Source organism: Rhinopithecus bieti, unplaced genomic scaffold, assembly GCF_001698545.2.
Source record: "Rhinopithecus bieti isolate Rb0 unplaced genomic scaffold, ASM169854v2 scaffold_641, whole genome shotgun sequence".
NCBI lineage: Eukaryota > Metazoa > Chordata > Mammalia > Primates > Cercopithecidae > Rhinopithecus > Rhinopithecus bieti.
In genome coordinates this window covers 689,224-710,029 of record NW_016803417.1, presented here as the reverse complement: position 1 = coordinate 710,029, position 20,806 = coordinate 689,224, and the positions used below count along the sequence as shown (strand labels likewise).

The window sequence follows — 20,806 nt, the reverse complement described above, 5'->3', positions numbered from 1 at the left end:
GAGAAGGGGGAGGGTGTCAAGAGTATGTGCTTTATTATCATGCTTCATAACTTACATATGTTATAGATTCTTTAACTATGACATAAATAATATAATAAAGTTGATAAAATAGTACAAATGATGGTCAGTAGATACATATTTAACTAACACACTTAATTAAAGCTCCTGTTAAAAACAACTCACTTACACAGGTTTCATTCAAAGGAGGGTAACCACAGGAAACATAATAACCACTACAGAATATGCAGTGAATCAATGTGTGTACTCTGGCAAGGAATATAGCTTTCAAAGGAGAGAAAGGGGAACCAGGGTTATTGAGCACTAGCCATGAAAACAAGTCCTGGGCTGGAAGTTTCCCATATTTTGTTTTTTTCCATAAACCCAGAAAGCCCCTCATCATAAGGCCCTGGAGAACTCTTCTACTGCAGGAGATCTTTCCTACAGTGGCTTCCCTCTAGAGTCAGCTCTGCACCTGTTCACATTAGGCCTTTCCTTTATAGCCATAAAAGTTCATCTTCTCACACCAACCTAAGCATACACCTCTCAAACCACAAATAATTTCTCAAAAACCAACAATTAACTTTCAGAACCTATAATTCAGTTCTGAGTGTGTTCTCCAGGTACCCGTAATCTGGCCACTTAACTAATATATTTGGACAAGAAAGACTTTAAGCTTAATAAGTCAAAAGCCACACCCAAACACTGTTTCAACATTGAAGATATGATCAATGCACACAGATATACAGATGCATAAAGATCATAACCTCACTAGTAGAAAAATATATATTAAAAAAGTTTTTGCATGTCGAATTTATATATATGTGTATATATATGTGCGTATTTACATATATCGACGAATCATCTCCAATGTTAGAGTATAAGAAATTTATGTAAGACTTACATATCAGTTTATATAACATTTTTAGGTATTTTTTATTTTTTTATTTTTTACAGCGCAGTTTCTCAGTGTGACTATATGACCTTTTGGAGAGCAATTCAGCAATATCTGCTACTATTTAAGATGTGTGTACTCTTCCATCTAATAATTTCACATCTAGGTACCCATACAGGAAAAACTCTCACACGTTTGCAAAACAAGAAAATCACAAGAAAATTATTTGTGGAACTGTTTGTAAAAGTGGGAGGGTGGGAGGAAGGAAGGAAAGAAAAAAAAATATGTCCACCAATAGCCATTTTGTCTTCAAATAAAATTAAAGATCAAAATACTTTATTTCCAACAAGAATTATAAAAGTTAAATAAATTCATCAAAACTTACTTCAAAAAGGAAGAGGATGGAGTCCAGCTCCTCCCTTTGTGACTTATTATTCCCTGGAATATTAAAAAATAATTAGTTATCATGACATCATTCAAACTTTAGGACATTACAAATTATGCTAAAAGGCAGCTTAAAACTAGTAAGCCTCAACATACATTCATTTATTCAAAAAATAGCAAGAGGCAGTATGGAGAACACATTAGGATTGCAAACAGACAACCGAGCCAGACTGCTTGGATCCACATCCAGCAGAGCTGCCCCGTGCTAGCTGCTTGAACACAGCTTCCATGTTTTCCAACTTGTTACCAAACTATGATGGGTAATTTATTCATTTCTCAACTAGTTACTTATTGGCTCAAATTGTGGCAGAATGCACAGCACAAAGAAAAATTTCGAAGTTGGTAATATAAAAAGTCATAGAGCAGATAACTATAAAAGTAGTATATCTTTTTGGGCAACTGCACATTGTCCTATTCATAATAACAACAGTAATAAAACCTACACCACCTGCAGCAGAGGTTACCATTTTTTGTCCTGTCTGTGTACCAAGCATTGTGCTAAGTGCTTGACATACATCACTTAATATAGGAATCCAACAAACCTCTTCTGTAAAGGGTCAGACAGCAAATATCTTAGGCTTTGCAGGCCTCTCTTACAAACACTCAAATCTGCTGTTACAGTACAAAATCAGCCACAGACAATACATAAATAAATGGATACGGCTTGTCCAATAAAACTTTATTTATAAAACAGGCAGCTATAAGCTGTAGACCCCTGATCTAACTGAATCCCACAGCTCAATGAAGTAGATATCATTCACTCATTCGTTGAAAAACTACTACAGAATGTCTATATGCCAGGGATTATTCTAGCCCCTGAGGATACAGGAGTGAGCAAAACAGATAACAACCCCTGCCCTCAAAAAGTTAATATTCTGGCAGGAGGGGGCATTCTATAAATAAGTGAGAAAAACAACAGGGAAGGCAGATAGAGAAGCCTAAAAAGATGGTATGCAATTTTGACTGGGGAAGTCAGAGAACATCTCTCTGGTAAGGTTACATCTGAGACAAGATCCTTTGAGGTTAGGAAGCAAGCCATATGGAAATTTAGGGGAGGTGTGTTCCAGGCAGAGGAACTGAACAATGCAAAGTCCCTGTAGCTGAGCATGTCTAGCATAGTCAGAAAACAGCCAGAGGCCCTTAAGGCTGGAGCACACAAGGGGGAGAGTTGGAGCAGATGAGGTTGGAGAGTAGGTGAGGCAAAGGAAGGCAGATTAGGTGGACTCTGAGACCACTGTAATGGCTGGGAATGAGAACCCATTTGAAAGTTTAGAACAGCCAAGAATCATGATTTGACTCATACTTTTAAAGGACTCCAGCTGCTCTTTTGACAAGAAACTATGGGATGGGAGAGGGCACAAGTGTGGAGGTGGGAGACCATTTCTGCGGCTAATGCTATAATCCAGGTGAGGATATCAGGAGTTTTAGTGTTACCAGTGTAGGCAATGAGAACAGGCCGTGATTCTGGATGTATTTTGAAGATAGAGCCAGTAACTCTGGAGCTTTTGCCTGAATAAATGCAAAGGCTGAAGTTATCACAAGATTATTTATTTCATTATTCCTGGTAGGCATTTTCTTTTATTTCTTTTTTGGGGTACACTGTCTTCCCTGCACTCCAATAGAATACAGATTATACTAAAAGCAAAAAAACTTCAAAATCTCACTATTTTATTGGTTCTTCATTATGATTCTTTGCAGTAGATTGCAAGAATGGCCACAATCAAAGACCACCGCAGTGCCTCACCCTGAATTCCTTCCGCTCCATGCTTGACAACTGCCCCTGTTCTATAGGAGCAATCAGGGCATCTGACAAGGGGTCCCTCAATTCTTCCTCTCCATCTCAAAATGTCTCCATATCTACACTATCCCCTTATCTGCTCCTCCGTACATAGAAAGACCACCTGTACACTCCTCTCCGTGTCTCTTTTTCCTTGACCTGTCGCAACCCACTTCCCCCAACACCTGCACCATCAGTTATCCCCCACTCCAGCTGACCCACTCCTCAGTCTGCAAACAGGCCAATGCATTCCTCAATAACCTGCCCATGACCAGGGTGAGACACAATCTGTGTCTTCACATCAAACTTTCTGAAAGGATATTCTCATGGGTCACCTTCACCAGCTCACCGCCCTGTGACTCCATGTTCATCTGTTTGGCTTCCGACCCGCTCCTCACCTAGAACCTTTCTCTCAGCACTCACTGACCAGCACACTGAGGGGTTCTTACTCCCCAGCCCAGCTGCATCTCACGCACCAACGGGCTGACCCTACATGACTTCAATTCTTTCTCCCCTGGGCCTCTGTGACAAAACCGTTTCCTGGCACCCCTCCCACTACTCCATCGCTTTCCTTTGCATATACCCAGTAAAATAAGGAATTATCTAAAAGTTCTGACCATCACTCTCTTTCTCTGTATACTTTTTCCCTTGACAACAGCATGATTTCACCTCTTTTCTCCCAAGCTCCAGTCACCTACATTGTACCGTCCAGCCAACACCTACACCAAGGTATCCCCCAGGCACCTCAAACACAGAGTGCCCAAAGCTACTCTCACCCTCCTGCCTTACAAATCTGGCTCCCCTCCAGGGTTCCTACTGTTAATGGTACCTCACAAAGCAGACTCAGTGTCCTGAAAGCATCTTTGACTTCTCCCTTTCCCTTATAACCAAGTCTCATAGATGGTAGACCCACTGAGACACAACACTTTTCTTTTCCCTTAACTACTGCCTCCCTGGATCAGGCATCACCATCCCTCACATGAATGACAGCATCAGCCTTGCAATTGGTGTTCCTGCCTCTAGTTCACTTGCTACTTTACAAGACACTTGTCATAGTAGCAATGCTTTCAAGAGCTCTAACCACCTCCAGAACAAAGTCCAAACTCCTTAGCCTGCAATTCAAGGCTCCTTGCAAGCATTATCTAATTTCCTGCAAATCTCTTTCACACACCTTTGCTGCAAGGAAAAAAAAAAAAGCTTTTCCCATAGATGTCGTAAGAACAGCCTTGGCTCTACTCACGTTCTCCCCTCCACCAGCAGTGCCGCTCTCTTCCACCTGAAATCCTGCTGTCCTTCAAGGTCCATTCCCAAGGCCACCTCTTCCCCAAAGCCTCGTCTATACACTCAGCAGGAAGTCATCTCTCTCACTTCCCAAGAACCACAGAATTCTGTCTAAATGTCTTACAGAACAACTAACTTTTTAACTTTTTTCACAGTTATTTATGCATATGGCTTATTTTTTAAATGAATGAATGACATCTACTTCATAGAGCTGTGGGGATTCAGATTCAGCCCATAGACTACACAAAAACGAAGGAAGACGGTGATGGCAGCTACTACTCACTCACCATGGACTATGTGTCAAACTCTGTCCTAAAATGCTAGGATACCTGTGAACCTGTTTAATGCTGACAAGAGGACGCCAACTCAGAGAGAGGTTAATCCACCCAAGGAGAAACAGCCAGAAGGGTGGGGCCGGGTTCCCAACCCAGTCTGGCTCCCCAGGCTATACTGTCCTGCCGCTTAGGTGACAGGATGTATAAATGTATACAGAACAGAACATATAATGTGACCTTGTTGGTTTGATTTTCAAAGAATATAGTCACAAACATATATCAACATAATACACTAATAATATATCTGGAAGGAGATGCAGGAAATCTTTCATAGTGGTGCCTCTGCAAGCAGGGCAAAACAGACAGTTGAGTTTTCATTTCAGGTCCTTTCACAGAATCTAAATTTTTTAAATAGTACGCATGCATAACTTTTCTTTCTAAGTAACTTATTCTTTTGAAAATCATGCTCTCTAAGGGTTTCTTCTGCTATTTTTGCTAGCCATGTGTTGTTCAATTAACATCTATATAAGTGAAAGCTCAAGAGAAACAAAGATGCCACCCTGTCCACCATGCTCTCACAGCTTTGCTAAAGTCTTGGCAAGACAGAAGGCTTAAAAATGTATAATTTGTAGCTCATGATATACACAACTTATAAAAATGCCTGCATGTTTAAAAAAAAAAATACACAGAAATGCTTACCTTTTAATTTCAAACTATTTTCCAGTGTTATAAAATTTTCATAGAAGATGAAATATATCTGAGAATAGTTGGTCTCAAAAAACTGCTTAAGATCACTTGCATCCACATTATCTGAAAAGAAAAAGTTTCCATTTACGACAATTCACTTTATACAATTACCAGAATTTAGAAATAACCTTCTCCAAAAAGAAGGCAAGTACAACTAGTTTCATTCCGTTATAAGACAACACAGAACAAAACAGTATTCCTGTTTGTTTATTCTCCACCTAAGAGAGTCCTTAATTGAACCTTGGGTACCACCCACCACTCAGCCCTGCTCAGGAGACCGTGGGGCCAATTCAGGGAGATCGGAGCTGACAGGCGCCAGCAAGGACAGACAAGCTAGAAGGTCGGAGGTAAGCAGGGGCAGGTCTGGGGAGGGACAACATGACTTCCTGTTAGGGGATGAGCAAGTAGAGGTTCATGAAGGAGGTAGTTTTTGACACAGGCTGTGAAGAGGGATAGGTTTGTACCTCTGAAAAACAACTTTGCTGGTGGAGCTCCTAAATGGACCAATTTCTGCTTCCTCCCCACTAACATACCTCTCTGGGCATGAAAACAGAAACCAGCTCAAGTGAACTAGCACAGGCTCCCCAACCACAAGCTTCTAGATGACCTGCCCCACTCATGTATGGACACTGTAGGACCTACCACGTGTTCCTAGAGTTGCCCCTGTTGTACTAGACAGTTTTGCTAAACCACAGACTGCGGACAGAGAGGCGGGGGGGGGGGAACTTAGCACAGTGACAACTCCCACTGGGGCTGAGTAGCAACACAGCCAGTTCTTCCAAGGGCCCCGGTCAGCCAGGGTAAAACCTCACAACGCTGGGGGTCAAAGTAGTCACCCACTGTCAACATACCTTTGTACATTTTCCTCAGCAAACAAGGTTGTTTGTGCCATTTACAGTCCTGACCAAGGAGTTGGCACTTTGGAAGAATACACTAGCACCTGAGGAAAAGTAAAAACAGCTTCCTGGAGCCAGGCATTGTAGCTCACACCTATAATCCCAGCTACTTGGGAAGCTGAGGCGGGGGATCACCCAAGCCCAGGAGCTTGAGGCTACAGTGAGCTATGGTTGAGCCACTGCACTTCAGCCTGGGCAACAGAGTGAGACCCCTGTCTCTTAAAAACGAAACAAAACAAAAAACAAACAAACAACAAAAAGCTTCCTTAAAATTCTGCAAGGATTACTCAAGAAAAACATGTGTTGCTCTTCAATCTGTAACAGTGTTGTACTAATTGCCTTTGCAGTCCTAATACTGAATCTATGTGAACATACATACTACGGTGTTCAAATTACATAATGTTAGCAATAACGCAGATGATTCTGAAGAGTTGTTTTTCTCTGATAATTGTATAAGAGCTTTTCATGCAAAAATGTGCCCTGGCTCTTTGAAATAATGCATGTAAGGTGTTTATAAAGTCTTATGAGCTGCCAATTTCACACTATATTTACTGCACCAAAATAAAACTGGGCACAGAGCTGTGAAAATTCCTAGCAAGGAACAAATCTACTGTGTGAAAGCAGGTAGCAAGGAAACTAGTATCATCAACCCACACGAATATTAACATTCCTGTGAGCTACACAATCTTGCCAAGGAATCCTTGAGTGCCTTGTGCAGAATCTGCCAGTTCCAAGAAAGAGTTCAGTACACTTCAACTCTAATGCAAACTGCTAGCCCATCTACCACTAACTGAGCCCTCTTTCTGAAGCCGGCTTCACTCAGCTGGCTCCCACTCCCCCTCAGCAGTCAGCTCAAACATCCCCACCTTACCCCCAAGACTAGGTCTGCGCCTCTGCTGTGTAGCCCCCACTCTATGCTTCCCTGTCACAGAACACATCACATTTTACTTAATTATGGTGGAATTCTGATTGAATTCCTGACTTAATTCTGATGGAATGCTCTGTCTCCTCCGTTAGACATATTCCCTGCCCTCACAGAACCCACAGCCTATCTCATGAATCATTATGTCCCATGCATCTAGCACAATATTTAGTTCAATATTTCTTGAATGAATTGAGAATTCATGAATTAGCCTACACATACAATGATAATGACTATACCTTGTAAACCTACAAGAAATAGCCTAACTCTCAAAATCCTTGGGGAAATCAAAAGACAAATCTCATCTCTGCTGAGGACTCCTGATTTCCATCTGCAGCCCTGACATCTCCCACTGCAGGCTCTAGTCTCACAGCCTGCTGCCAGCTGATTCTCCACATGAGGATCTCAAAGACCTCTCAAATTAAACGCGTCCAAAGGGAAGTCCTCCATCAGATCCTGTTCTTCCCTCAGGCTCTTCCCTCTCAGTAAGTTGGAACCCCCATCCACCCCGCTGCTCTGGCCACAGCCTGGGCATCACTCCTCATTACCAATCCCCAGTATGCCATTCTATTAGCCTGCCTTTATCACGTACGTGTTCCAGCTCTGGACCGCTTCTGCTCTCCACGGCCTTGCCTGGTCTATGTGGCCATGAACCCTCACACAGGCTGTGAACTCTGCCCATTGCCTGGGTTCCCTGCTTCCACTCTTCTTCCATTCCCCGTAGCAGCCAACAGGAATATTTAATAGAGTCAATCAAATCAGATCACTCCTCTATTCAAAACCTTCCATCTGCCTTCAGTAGGACTTAAAATCCGAACTCTTTACCATGGCCGGCAAGGCCCTGCCCGATTTCCCCCACTCAACAACAACTTCACTGCACACCACTCTCCCCTTCACTCCCTATCCTCTAGCCACTGTGGATTCTTTCCATTTCCCAAACTTCCCAAATACATTCTCCACTTGGGTCCCCTGCAGGATGCTACCCCCACTCCCAGATCTTCATGCAGCTGGTTCAGTGTATGAGACAAAGTAGCAAATGCAGACACTATGTCTGTTCATCCTGCTTATATAACAGCAGAATTCCACAAAATCCCTTGCCAGTAGAATTTTACAAAGCCCCTGACTCAAAGACCCCTCACAGCCCTTCAGAAGAATGCCCTGAAGATGATAAGCAGGATACAGCACCAGTTCCCACATCTCCTGCCTGAACCACAGCATTTTCAGAAAAGATAGATTCATCTCAGCCCTTGCCTCTTCCTGCACATAATATCTGACAGGATTAATGATTATGCCTCTATAATCTATATCCAGATGACCCTCACACCCAAACCTTGATAAGATTTTGCTCTAATGTAACTTCCGAGCACACTTAATGTAACTTCTGAGCACATGCAGAGTGCGCCACCTGTATATAAACTGTGGGCTAAAGCACTACTTTGGAGCAGTCTAACAGACACTCTCTAACTCGCCCTGGTTGCAAACCTCAGCAAGACTTCTGAATAAAACTCGAACCTCAGCAAGACTTCTGAATAAAACTAATTTTAATTGTTTAAAAGCATCAATTTTTTTTCATCAACAGGTCTCATCCTTCAGAATCTGGATCACACATGACTTCTTCAAAGAAATCTGCAAGTGCCCCCATGTGTCACTCCACATTTCCTCCTCTCCCCGGCCCTCTCCCTTGGTAGGCTCTGCAGTGAATGTGCCTCAGACACAGAATGCCATAAGCTGGCAAACAATTTCTCTAGCATGGAGGATGTGGGTGTGCTGATGCAGCAAGCTGGCACAGAAAGCGAGATCAACAAGTCCCCATCTTTCCCTCCCTTACTCCCTCATTCCCTCAGACACTCAAATATCAGCAAACCAAACAAAGAGGGTCCTCATCATGTTCAAGGATCCCTCTTATACACTGAGATGTCCTCATGAGGCCAAAGGTCCAGGTAACAACCACCTTTATCCTCAGCCATCCAATATCTTTCTTGTGGGTAAGGCATTGGTGGTGTTGAGCTTAAGTGCTCACTAACAAGACAACTAGATACGTTCCAGGGTACCCAATGCACAGTGAACCCGGAAGCACGGCATCTACATACAGCACACTCAGTTACTCAGTTTATGTACGTGTGTTGAGAACTCCTCATTGGTCTGGGCATCCTCTTCGCGTGATTCCCCCTGACAGCACTTCAGACGAGTTGAAATCATCCCTTTATTAATTTGCTGCCTCACTGTCTGGCTGCTAGAATGTAAGCAGCATGAGGGCAGAAATCTCATCTGCTTTGTTCACTGTTGCATCCCCAGCCTGAAGAACGAAACTTGGTACATGAAACTTGGTACACGAAAGGTACTTAACACATTTGTTAAATGAATAACCAAATAACAAATATCAGATATTTTATCTTTAATTCAAAATCTAGAATCATTTCTTGATGTGTCTTCTTTTTTTAAAGACTCATCAGAATAATATTTATAAAGTAAGCATAGGTCTCAGGGAAGGCAATCACAGGCAATGGAATTCAGCAACCTGTGAAAAGAAACACAAGAAAGGATCAAAAGCCTACTTTTTAACAAGGCTAATATCAAGAAACATTGAGATGTAACAGGAAGGCTTTGCTCAATTAAAAAAAAAAAGATGACAACTATGACCACAAACTTCCTTCAGACAGGCATTCTTGACCCACTCATTCAAACATTTACTAGCCCCTATCCATGCCAACAAGTGCTGCGTTAAGCTCTAAAAAATTCAAAGAGAGTAAGACCCGAGGCCCTCAGGGGTGCACAGGTAAACAAGCAAGTAACAGAATAGGCACCATGGCTGAAGCCCATGCTGGACACCACAGCAGGGAGTGGATAAGGCCACATGAGGAGGCCAGGAATGCTAATGTCATACATTTACGTCATGCTTTATGCTTTAAAGGAAATGTTCGTGAGTTTATTTTATTTGACCCTCACCATGGCCCAATGAAATAGATGGGCAGGTGTGATTAAGAGAAAGAAACCTCAGGGTCAGGATCTCACGTGACCTGCCCAAGGTAACACAGCCTGTTGGGGACGTCAACAGAACCCCTACCCTGGTCCTATACCTGAGTAGTACAAAGGCCTCAGGAACAAATGGGAATAAATCAGTCAGGAATATAAAAGAAATAAATCATCACCTTGAGGATGAGCAGGAGAGCCAGAGGAGAAAGAGAAGGAAGGAAAGCCCAAGGTAAGAAACAGGAGTGAGTGACACTGAAGAAGCAGCTCATGGAACTCTCCCCACAGCCTCTCAGGGCTGTAGGGAAGAGGGAGGGAGGGCAAGGCTGCACTCCAGAGTCCAGGTGGGAAACCGCCTTTGAAGGGATGGCTTCCAGGGTTTGGCATGGAATGGATGCTAGCACACTGGCCTACTACTATTACAGAACTCAGGGAAGTATGTCCAAATTAACCACAGGGAAGCAAATGGCAGACAGCCTGGCAGAACTAGAGGTCATTTCTGAATTTTCAAAGAAACCTCCTTTAACTTCTCATTTTCCTGCACCACCAACCAACAGATTGTAAACTGTGTCTATTATTTTCACCTTAAATCTCAAAGATAATTTTCCACATACCACCCAAAACCACCCTCCTCCACCCCTTTGTCCAGCTAAACCTCTTGTTGACAAGTATTTCTCCACATCTAGCTGAAAGGTAACAGCAAAGGTTGAGGGCAAAACCTCTGGGGCACACTGCCTGGATTCAAATGCAGAAGCCACAGGGTCTTGGACAAGTTATTTAAACACTCCATTCCTCAACTTCATCTTTAAAAGGGGGCTAACAGGCCAGGCACGGTGGCTCACACCTGTAATCCCAGGACTTTGGGAGGCCAAGGCTGGTGGATCACTTGAGGTCAGGAGTTCAAGACCAGCCTGGCCAAAGGGGTGAAACCCTGACTCTACTAAAAATACAAAAATTAGCTGGGTATGGTGGCATATGCCTGCAATCCCAGCTACTTGGGAGGCTGAGGCAGGAGAATTGCCTCAACCTGGGAGGAGCCAAGATCGCACCACTGCACTCCAGCCTGGATGACAGAGTGAGACTACATCTCAGAAAAAAAAAAAAAAATTGGGCTAACAATGGTTCTTACATCACAGGGCTGCTGTGATGATAAAATGAGCATATGTAGAGTGCTTATGAGAGCTTCAGTCAGCATTATAGAAATGTCAGTAATTTTAGAATTACTTTGCTCCTAGCAAAGGTCACTAATCCTAATACAGCAGTAAGTACTACTAGTAAACACACCCACAAAACCAGTGGGATTATCCCTCTATTTCCTTCCACGTATAATCCTCTTCAATAGCAATTCTATTGCTTTTTAGTTGGAAGGGTCATAACACAGTCTCACAAAAACCTGCTTCAGCAGACCCCTAGACAGCACCAAAGGAAGGGAAAAAGTCCTCATCTCACCCAGTGGGATGCTGTCAAGAGAGGAAGGAGCTCAGGTTCAGTTCCCCCCTGAGGAATGACCCCCCTGCACCTTTTATACTGCCTACACCCCTCTATTCCCAAGCCAGAACTAAGAGGCATCCAAGCCCTGTCTACAGTCCTGTGTGTAGATGAAGATAGGTGTCCTTTACTATTTTACTGAAATTCCCTGGATAATGGCACTGAAGGCCTGATGATCAAGCTAACAGGCTGGTGACAGAAAAAAGGGTAAATGAAGAATGTAAGGCAAACTTGACAACTTAATAAAACAGTCATTCAGAAGCACTCAATGAGAACAAGGAAAATAATGAAGTGCAAAAGAACTAGTCAGACACAAGACAGAAAATGCTGACAACGATGAATGTCATTAGTAATGCACCATTACTTACTTATAGGCTAATATGATTCTGGCGATTTCACATTTAAACAGCTGCCTAGGTCCCTGGGTAGTTTGTAGAAATGCCATATATCATTCCTTCCTTCCATCCACACACTGGGATGGTACCACCCACAGTGATCCAAGACTGATCTCTTGACTTGCTTTGACTAAAAAGGCCTTAAAATGTGGCAGTGGTTGCTGGGAGAGCCCCAAGTAGTGGCTGATCCAAGCAAAATGAGAAAATTCATGAAGAGCTGAACCCAACCCACCAGTCTGGAGACAACCCCAGGCAACCATGAGTGAGAAGAACCATCCCAGCCAATACAGACCCAACACAGTGAGGGAGAAAAATAGATGCCTGTTGCTGTAAAGCTTGCGGAAGCTGCTAGGTTTGGGAAGGCTTGTTATGCAACACTGTTATAGAAATGTTGGTGCAGAAGAAGAAACTCAGTACAGAACAGCCTCACTGGTCATGAAGGCCAGCAAACCTATGAAGAGATACCCCCAAGTATAATACATCATCCCCTCCATTAAAGAAGGAAAAGCAGGAAAAATGAATCCAAGTTACAGAGGCTGCCCACTGACACAAACTTTCTGTCAACAGTGATCCATGCTAGCCAGGGTGAAGGCAGGAACTCCTTTTCCTGACACCAGCCAGTATGTTTCAGTACCTCCTGTGCCTGCAGTAATGTGCTAACTGCAGGTCAGAAGCTTATCTACATCAGGAGGCAAAAATCTACAAAGTAAGACTTTCCAGACTCAGCAGGCAATCAGATCATTAAACAGGAGGTATATCAGGAATGACTGGCTTTAATGGCCAATCAACATTCTTATCATCATCATTATTATTAAAGAGAAATTCACATCTGGAAAATGCCTATAAATACAGACTTTAAAATGTCTCCTGGAGAATCACTTGAACCCGGGAAGCAGAGGTTGCAGTGAACAGAGATTGCACCACACTGCACTCAAGCCTGGGCAACAAGAGCAAAACTCTGTCTCAAAAAAAAAAAAAAAAAAGTCTCCTGGACTGATTATTTGCAACTACAAAGTATGCATGTAGATCAAAATACTAATTTACACAGCAGAAAACTTAATGCATCAGACAAAAGACTCCAGCCCCAGTGCTATCATGGCGTGAAACTCAAGATCTGGTCAAAGATGTGGTGTGAGAAGCCCAGGTGGGAAGGATGGAATAGGAAGTGGGCTGTGAAGGAATCACAGAGTCCCTTTTGTCCCCTTAGCTAAGCCGTAGTCATCCCCACAAGTCAGTTCACAGGTTAGGACACCTTACCCGGCTCCTCACACACTGCTCTTAGATGCCCCTCCTACTTCTATACCTCAGTCTCCCCCACCAGACTGTGGACAGAGAGCATCAGGGTCTCCCTTCAGCCAAAGCATAGGTACTGAACACATGTGTACTAAATAAATGTATCAAACAGCAGAATTTAGATATAGAGAGAGGCTTCATAATTACTCCTTTCAAGCATTCCTGAAGGTCACACCAAATAACAAAAATGATTTTTTAAAAATCAAGGTAAAACTTCTTACAATAATGGACCAAAAAAGATTCCTCCAAATCAGAAGGAGTCAGGACTACTATCCTAGATAGAGATGATAAATTACTAAAACAAAGTAACAAGCAATGAAGGTCCACCCTGCAACTAGTATTAATTTCTAGTAAATAGCAACATTTTCAAAAGAATGATGGAGCAAATGTATGTTCATTCCTTAAGTTACCAACAGCATTCATATTGTTAAATTACCTAATATTTATCTACCATCTAAGTCTCTATGTTATGTAAGAAAAGTCTGAAATCAGAAACATCCTCCTCAGCACTAAAATTTTTAAACTTGTTGATATACTTTAAGTGAATTCATATTTAATTATATCTTTTTACTTTTTAACAAGTTATTTTCTACAAAACAGCAAGGAATTATCACCATCATATTTGTTTCACACACACATATATAATGCCTGCTACAAATGTAAAATTTAAGGCATAACTATGAGTAAATATTACCAAAAGTACACTTTCTAAAAAATAAAATAGGACAGGAGCAGTGGCTCATGCCTGTAATCCCAGCACTTTGGGAGGCCGAGGCGGGCGGATCACGAGGTCAAAAGATCAAGACCATCCTGGCCAACATGGTGAAACCCCATCTCTACTAAAAATACAAAAATTAGCTGGGCATGATGGTGTGCACCTGTAATCCCATCTCCTCAGGAGGCTAAAGCAGAAGAATCACTTGAACCCGGGAGGCAGAGGTTGCAGCGAGCCAAGATTGAGCCACTGCACTCCAGCCTGGTGACTCCGTCTCAAAAAAATAAAAATTAAAAAAAAAAATGTCCTCAGGCCCACAATTTCCTCCTGTCTCTCAATTAAAGTGAGCAAAATCGGTAGAGATCACAAAAAAGACCCTTAATACAAATGTTATCAGGAGTTTCAAAAATTAAAGAAAATTAACATAATCACTCTCAGTTAAGGAGTTCACTCCTCCTGCAGATTCAGCCAGCAGCTCAGGCCAGGGGTTCCCTCAGTTCCTGTCCTGTCATCTGAGTTCTGTCCCACAAACCGAAATACCAACAGCAAATCCCTTCTTGGATTTTCTGCTTCAAGAAACTCCACCCCCAACCTCACTCACCCTTCCCCATACCCTCCCTGTCCACTACCCCCTCTCCTCTCTGTCGTATCTTTTTCAGTCTAAGGCTATTTATAGAATTTCTGCAAAGCTTTATGAACCAAAAGACATAAGTCCATTCTACAAGTAAGCATAAGTCCATTCTACAAGTACACTTGTCTAATATCATCAAGATTTCATATTTCAGAAAAATTCTCTGAAGTATTATACATTCAATCTGCACCCACTTTAGCATAAACATCATTGGAAATATTTATATGGAATTACTCCTGAAGTCATCCAGAAGTTAAGTAATAATGTACTCAAGATAACCCTGGCCCCTCCTTTACTACACAGCACCCCACCAAAGATCCTCCCCTTGCTCCTTGCAAGACCCCCCCATTTCCTCCTCCTTACCTAGCTACCATGAGCTGCCTAAGAAAGCACACTCAATAAGGAAACTATAATTAGAAGTGATCATGGACCACCCCCTAGGTACACATCAGGAGATGTCCCACCAGGCCTTGCACTCAGGTTTCCATCCATCTCCTGGGAAATCCAATTCCCACATGATCTTCATCTCTGACTGTCACCCCCACACAGGTCTGGGCATCACTAATCTCACCCTAGCTTCCTAACCCTACCCTCCCACCCACTATATCCAATAAAGCTCACCAAATCCTCTCTTGTATGCCACCTGCAAAGGCTGTTTCCTTTCAGCTGTACCTGAAATCTGCAAGTCCCCTCAGCACACTGGTTCCTTGCAGTTTGCCTGGTAAGGCTTTTGTCTTCCTCCTACACTCACATACCTCCAAGCCTAAGATGAGACAGGTGGCCCCCTTGCTCCCCACTGCAGTCTCCAGACCATTCTGGTCCTTCCCCTCACACACACAGTGCTCCTCTGCTGCTTACACCATCTCCCTCCAACTACATCTGTACCAACTTTCACTGACTGGAGTTGCACAATCTTTCCCCTTCCCAAGACACTCTCCCGAAGATCCCAGGGACTGGCTAACTGTCTTTCAGTACACTACGAGCACTGTCTTCACTCTGGTTCCAACATTTATATATATGATGCCTGACTCCCTCATTTCTAATGAGATTGTCCTCTACCCTACCTCTGCCGCCCACACCCACAGCCAGATCCTAGACCTGGTGGTTACTTACAATCTCCCCACCTGCAAGCCTCAGTTTCAAGCAATCTACTCTCTCGTCACCCGCTATTTCTTATCCTTCCCGCCCACTCCTTCTGGAACCCTAATTCCAACAACTCTTCAACCTTACTGGGTCCTTGAATCCAATAACCCCACCATCTTGTCACTATCTCTGATGCCCCTCAAGTCCTCACTTCCTTTCTTTCTCAACTTAGCTTCCACAGTTCCTCTTTTTAATCAATCCTTTCACTGTCCTTCAACCCCTCTGCCTCTTTCTCCCTCTAACATATTCATGCAATAACACCCCAGTCTTAGTTTCAACCCTGATTCAATGGAAAGTATTTATCAGAGCACAGACCATGTACTGGATACAAAAGATTTTTTTAAATTTTGTATTAAATATTTTATGCATGTGAAAAAAACAAGTTTTGTATATACATAATTTATGATGCATAATAAACACCTTAAATCACCCACTCAACAAAAGTATCCAATCCAATCAGGTTTTGACACCACTCCCCAACACTGCACTAAGGTTCCACACCACTAATCCAATGGCCAATTTTCACTTCTCTCCAGGGCCAACAGCAGATACACATGTAATCTGTGCCCAAGCACCACTAGCCTGGTCCATCAGAAGGATGCGGAGTCCAGAAGCCTGACATAAAACTTCTGGATATATGTTGGGGCCTAAAGTGTATATTCTCCTATTGCAAGTGATATAGTTTGGATATTTGTCCCCTCCAAATCTCAAGTTGAAATCTGATCCCCAGTATTGGAGGTGGGGCCTGGTGGAAGACATATGGATCATGGGGGTGGATTCCGCGTGAACATCGTGGTGCTGTCCTTACAGTAATGAGTGAGTTCCCTCTCCATTCGTTCCCATGAAAACTGATTGTGACAAAGAGGCTGGCACCACCTCCTCTCTTATCATGTGATGCCCACTCCCCTTTGCCTTCTATCATGAATGGAAGCTTCCTAAGGCCCTCAAAACAGGAAGATGCTGGTGCCATGCTTCTTGTACAGCCTGCAAAACCATGAGTCAAATAAACCTCTTTTCTTTATAAATTACCCAGTATTCCTTTATAGGAACACAAAGGGACTAAGACCATGGGAAATGAAACAAAGTCATCTTTTAGCTCCACTGACAGGTTTGTTTCTTACATACAATTACAGCCATGTTGTACATGCTAGCTATACTAGTTTAAATTATTAAAAAAATTCCATAAATATATATTCAAAAATTTATCATAACTGAGCATTTCTTTCCACAAGCATTCTCCATAGTATTTTAAACTAAAAACTGAGAGCAGCCTGGAGCAGACACTGTTGCTTTCTCTCCAGCTCCTTCACCTCACCCACTATCCACAACAGACCGTCCCTCTTCCTAACAGAGCCTCCATTTGCTCAGGGATCTTCTCCTCCACAAAGCAGTGCCCCTCTCAGAAGCTGGCCTGTTCCCAGTCCCAGAGGGAGGACCTGATACTGCTGAGCCAGTTATGGTGGCAACATGCCCCTTGCCAGTGACTCAAGTCTGTGACCCAATGCTGATCAATACAAAACAACAGAAAGTCTGATGAAGATAGCTGAGACAAGCTTTATTGATTTTGAGGAATAAGTGTTCCCCTTTTTCCTGCCTTTGGCTATCATTCTGTCTGAGTGCAATGGCTGTGGGCATTTTGCCACCCTGAGGACAAACCGGCCACACTAAGGATGGCAAAGCTAAGAGGCGGAAAGCATATGGACTGTCAACATCACCAAACCCATGAATTAGCTAATTCTGGGGCCTCCCTGCCTTGGGGCCTCTTTTTATAGGAGAAAGAAATTCGTATTACTTGCTTATATTTGAGTTTTTTGTTACCTACAACCAGAAATATCCTTGTAGGCAGACAGCTGACATAAAATTTGCCAATTCCAACAGGAAACAAACACTAGTGTCAACTGAAAAGATCACAGAAATCATAATACTAATCCTACTTCATTACTGAAGGCATATTGTTTTCATTTCTTTACTCCTATAAAGTAAACCAGATGTACAACATCAAATTCTTAGCAATCAGATAAATAGTAACACTTGGTTAACCAGGAGTGCTAGTCCTTGTGTAAAAGTAATTCTGTATAAAGATATAGTCCAAATACTTAGTGTTAACCTTTTTAAAAATAAAGTTTTTTTTTTTTTTTTTTTTTTTTTTTTGAGACGGAGTCTCACTCTGTTGCCCGGGCTGGAGTGCAGTGGCCGGATCTCAGCTCACTGCAAGCTCCGCCTCCCGGGTTCCCGCCATTCTCCTGCCTCAGCCTCCCGAGTAGCTGGGACTACAGGCGCCCGCTATCTCGCCCGGCTAGTTTTTTGTATTTTTTAGTAGAGACGGGGTTTCACCGTGTTCGCCAGGATGGTCTCGATCTCCTGACCTCGTGATCCACCCGTCTCAGCCTCCCAAAGTGCTGGGATTACAGGCTTGAGCCACCGCGCCCGGCCAGCTATTTTTACTTAACATTTTTGACACACATTTCTCAAATGCAGGATTCTAAAACTTCGTTTTTAACACATATCAAGTACCAATATAATAAAACACACTATACAAACTGATATCAAAATCAAATGTGAGTTATATTACATTTTAATATATTTATCTCTCTTTTAGGAATCAAGTTTCATCAGATATTTTAAAGTCAATGCATACTTGGATCTCCTTTTCTTTATCTGTATTGGAGCTAGCCTACATTATAATCAAAATCGCTCCTGAGGGGAAAAGTTGGAGACAGAAATAAAATGACTACAGCCTAGGAACTGTAGTCACCTCTACCACCACCCGCCCCCCCCACCCAACTAAGGAGGCAGGAAAGTGATGAGGAGAGTGTTTACAGCTGTCCAATAATGTATCATGTCAAATAATTATGACTGGCGGTAATAACAGCTCACAAAACAGCTTTGTATACATTATACAACCTCCAACAACCACAGGATGGTGGGTATCATTCTTACCCCCACTAGAAAGGGTAGGTCACTGCCAGGACTCGAACCCAGGCAGTCAGCCTCCCATACTGTTCACTCAATTAAGTGTAATACTAATAGAAAGTTGGCCGGGCACGGTGGGTCACACCTGCAATCCTAGTACTTTGGGAGGCCGAGGCCTGCAGATGACTTGAGCCTAGGAGTTCGAGACCAGCCTAGGTAACATGGTGAAACCCCATCTCTACAAAAAATATAAAGATTAGCGGGACTTGGTGGTGTGTACCTGTAGTCCCAACTACTTGGGAGGCTAAGATGGAGGTTGGCTTGAGCCTGGGATGTGGAAGTTGCAGTGAGCCATGATTGAGCCACTGCACTCCAGCCTGGGCAACAGAGCTAGACCTTGTCTCAAAAAATGAAAAATAAAATTTCAAAAAAGATATTGTAACTTTAAAAAAAAGAGAGAGGAGGTTAAGGGAAGCATGCCTGGAAATATATTTTGTTTTATTTTGTTGTAAAACAAAAAGAACACAGGAGAGATATGGCACAAGTCACAGAACTAAATAGTTATTAAATACAAAAGTACACCCAGAAGTTGGTTTGTTTAAAAAGTACACCAGAGCCAGTTTGCAAGTGGAATGACCTTTCTCCTAGACAATTCAAAAGGGTGGCATTTCTGTGAAATTAACTCAGTAAAGACTGAAGTGGCTTTCCCCAAGGGACCGTCTTAACCTCCAGGAAATCATCATATTATCTCCAACTTGTGAGCAGCCTCCAATATTGTCACCTCTGCTGTGTCCCTAACACAAGAAACCGAAGGCCCTTCTGGTCGCTGGGCAGTCACTCACAGGCACACAATCTGCTAACAGCATGTGAAGGCCTGAAACTCACGACCTGAAGGATGGGTGATAGGGAATTTTGTTAGAGGAGTCCAGTGGAACACACTACAGCCATTTAAGTCTTATGTCCTTCTTCACTTACTGATGTGGAAAAAAATCCAAGGCTTTAAGTCAAAAACATAGTGTTAGACCACGCAGAATGACTATTCATGTAAAACCGTGTTTGTGTGTGTAACCGAGGCAGCAAGCAAGGCAGGTGCAGGGAAGAGAGAGAGAAAGGAATGCACCCAAGCAAGAGCCAGCCTAGAAAGCACATTCACTGGGATTTCAGTAATGCTCGGCAGGGGACTGCAGAATTTGAGGACTCCTTGATACCTAAATTATTTTTCATATATTCCTATTATCCAAATGTTTACAAGGAGTATGTAAAATTGTAGAACCAGAAAAAAACTATAAAGCTGTTTTGGGGGGTACTTCCAGGGTGTTCGAAAAAGGGATTTTTTTCAAAGCCTGAATATTTACCACAAAAAACTCATCAATCACAACACCAGGCCATACTTTTCTCCAAACCTGTCTTACTTTTCAACTTTGAAGAAACCTTAAGACCCAAACAATATATAAAAGAGTATCTTTACCAATTCTAAAATGTTGTAAAAAACAGCAAAAGACTTAAATTTCCTCTGTCCAATTTTTAATTATACTCCTCCTGTAACAGCACATACATGGTACATAATGCTTTGGAATGACCTAGTTATTTAGAGGAGCTTTGCTGCCTTTGTGTTTCTCTAGACATCATTCACTGAAAAGGATAAAAAATAATAGAACTGGGCAGAAAGACATTTCTCTGTCCAGCCATTCAGCAGCTAGTACTGAGTAGGCAAGAGCAAATGTTTGACACTTTTGAATGCAAAGAAGTGATGAAATTTCCAGTCACAATGAGACCCATTCCCAAGACCTGGAAGCCTTAGTCCATGTGAGTCAACCTCTCCTTGTTGTGCTTAAACCTGATGCTGACTGACTGTCAACTGACAGAACAGAAGCTTCTTCATAGCACACTATAAAAGTGCTAAAGAGATGGTTTATGCTCAGAAATGATGTCTCTGGAAGAATATATATGATTCTCCTCCTGTATGGAGCTAACCTAATACTGTCATATTTTGAAACACCACAGCTAACTTTCTGAATAAGACA

The 20,806-nt window shown here is 42.6% G+C and overlaps 1 protein-coding gene across 1 annotated transcript in view; it reads right to left on the bottom strand.

The window, feature by feature from the left end:
* RALGAPA2 (Ral GTPase activating protein catalytic subunit alpha 2) overlaps positions 1 to 20,806 on the bottom strand; it is a 318,996-nt gene that overhangs the window by 280,793 nt on the left and 17,397 nt on the right. The window contains 2 exon segments of the mRNA XM_017882965.1: positions 1,278 to 1,330; positions 5,369 to 5,479. Of these exon segments, the coding sequence (XP_017738454.1) occupies positions 1,278 to 1,330; positions 5,369 to 5,479 (164 nt within the window).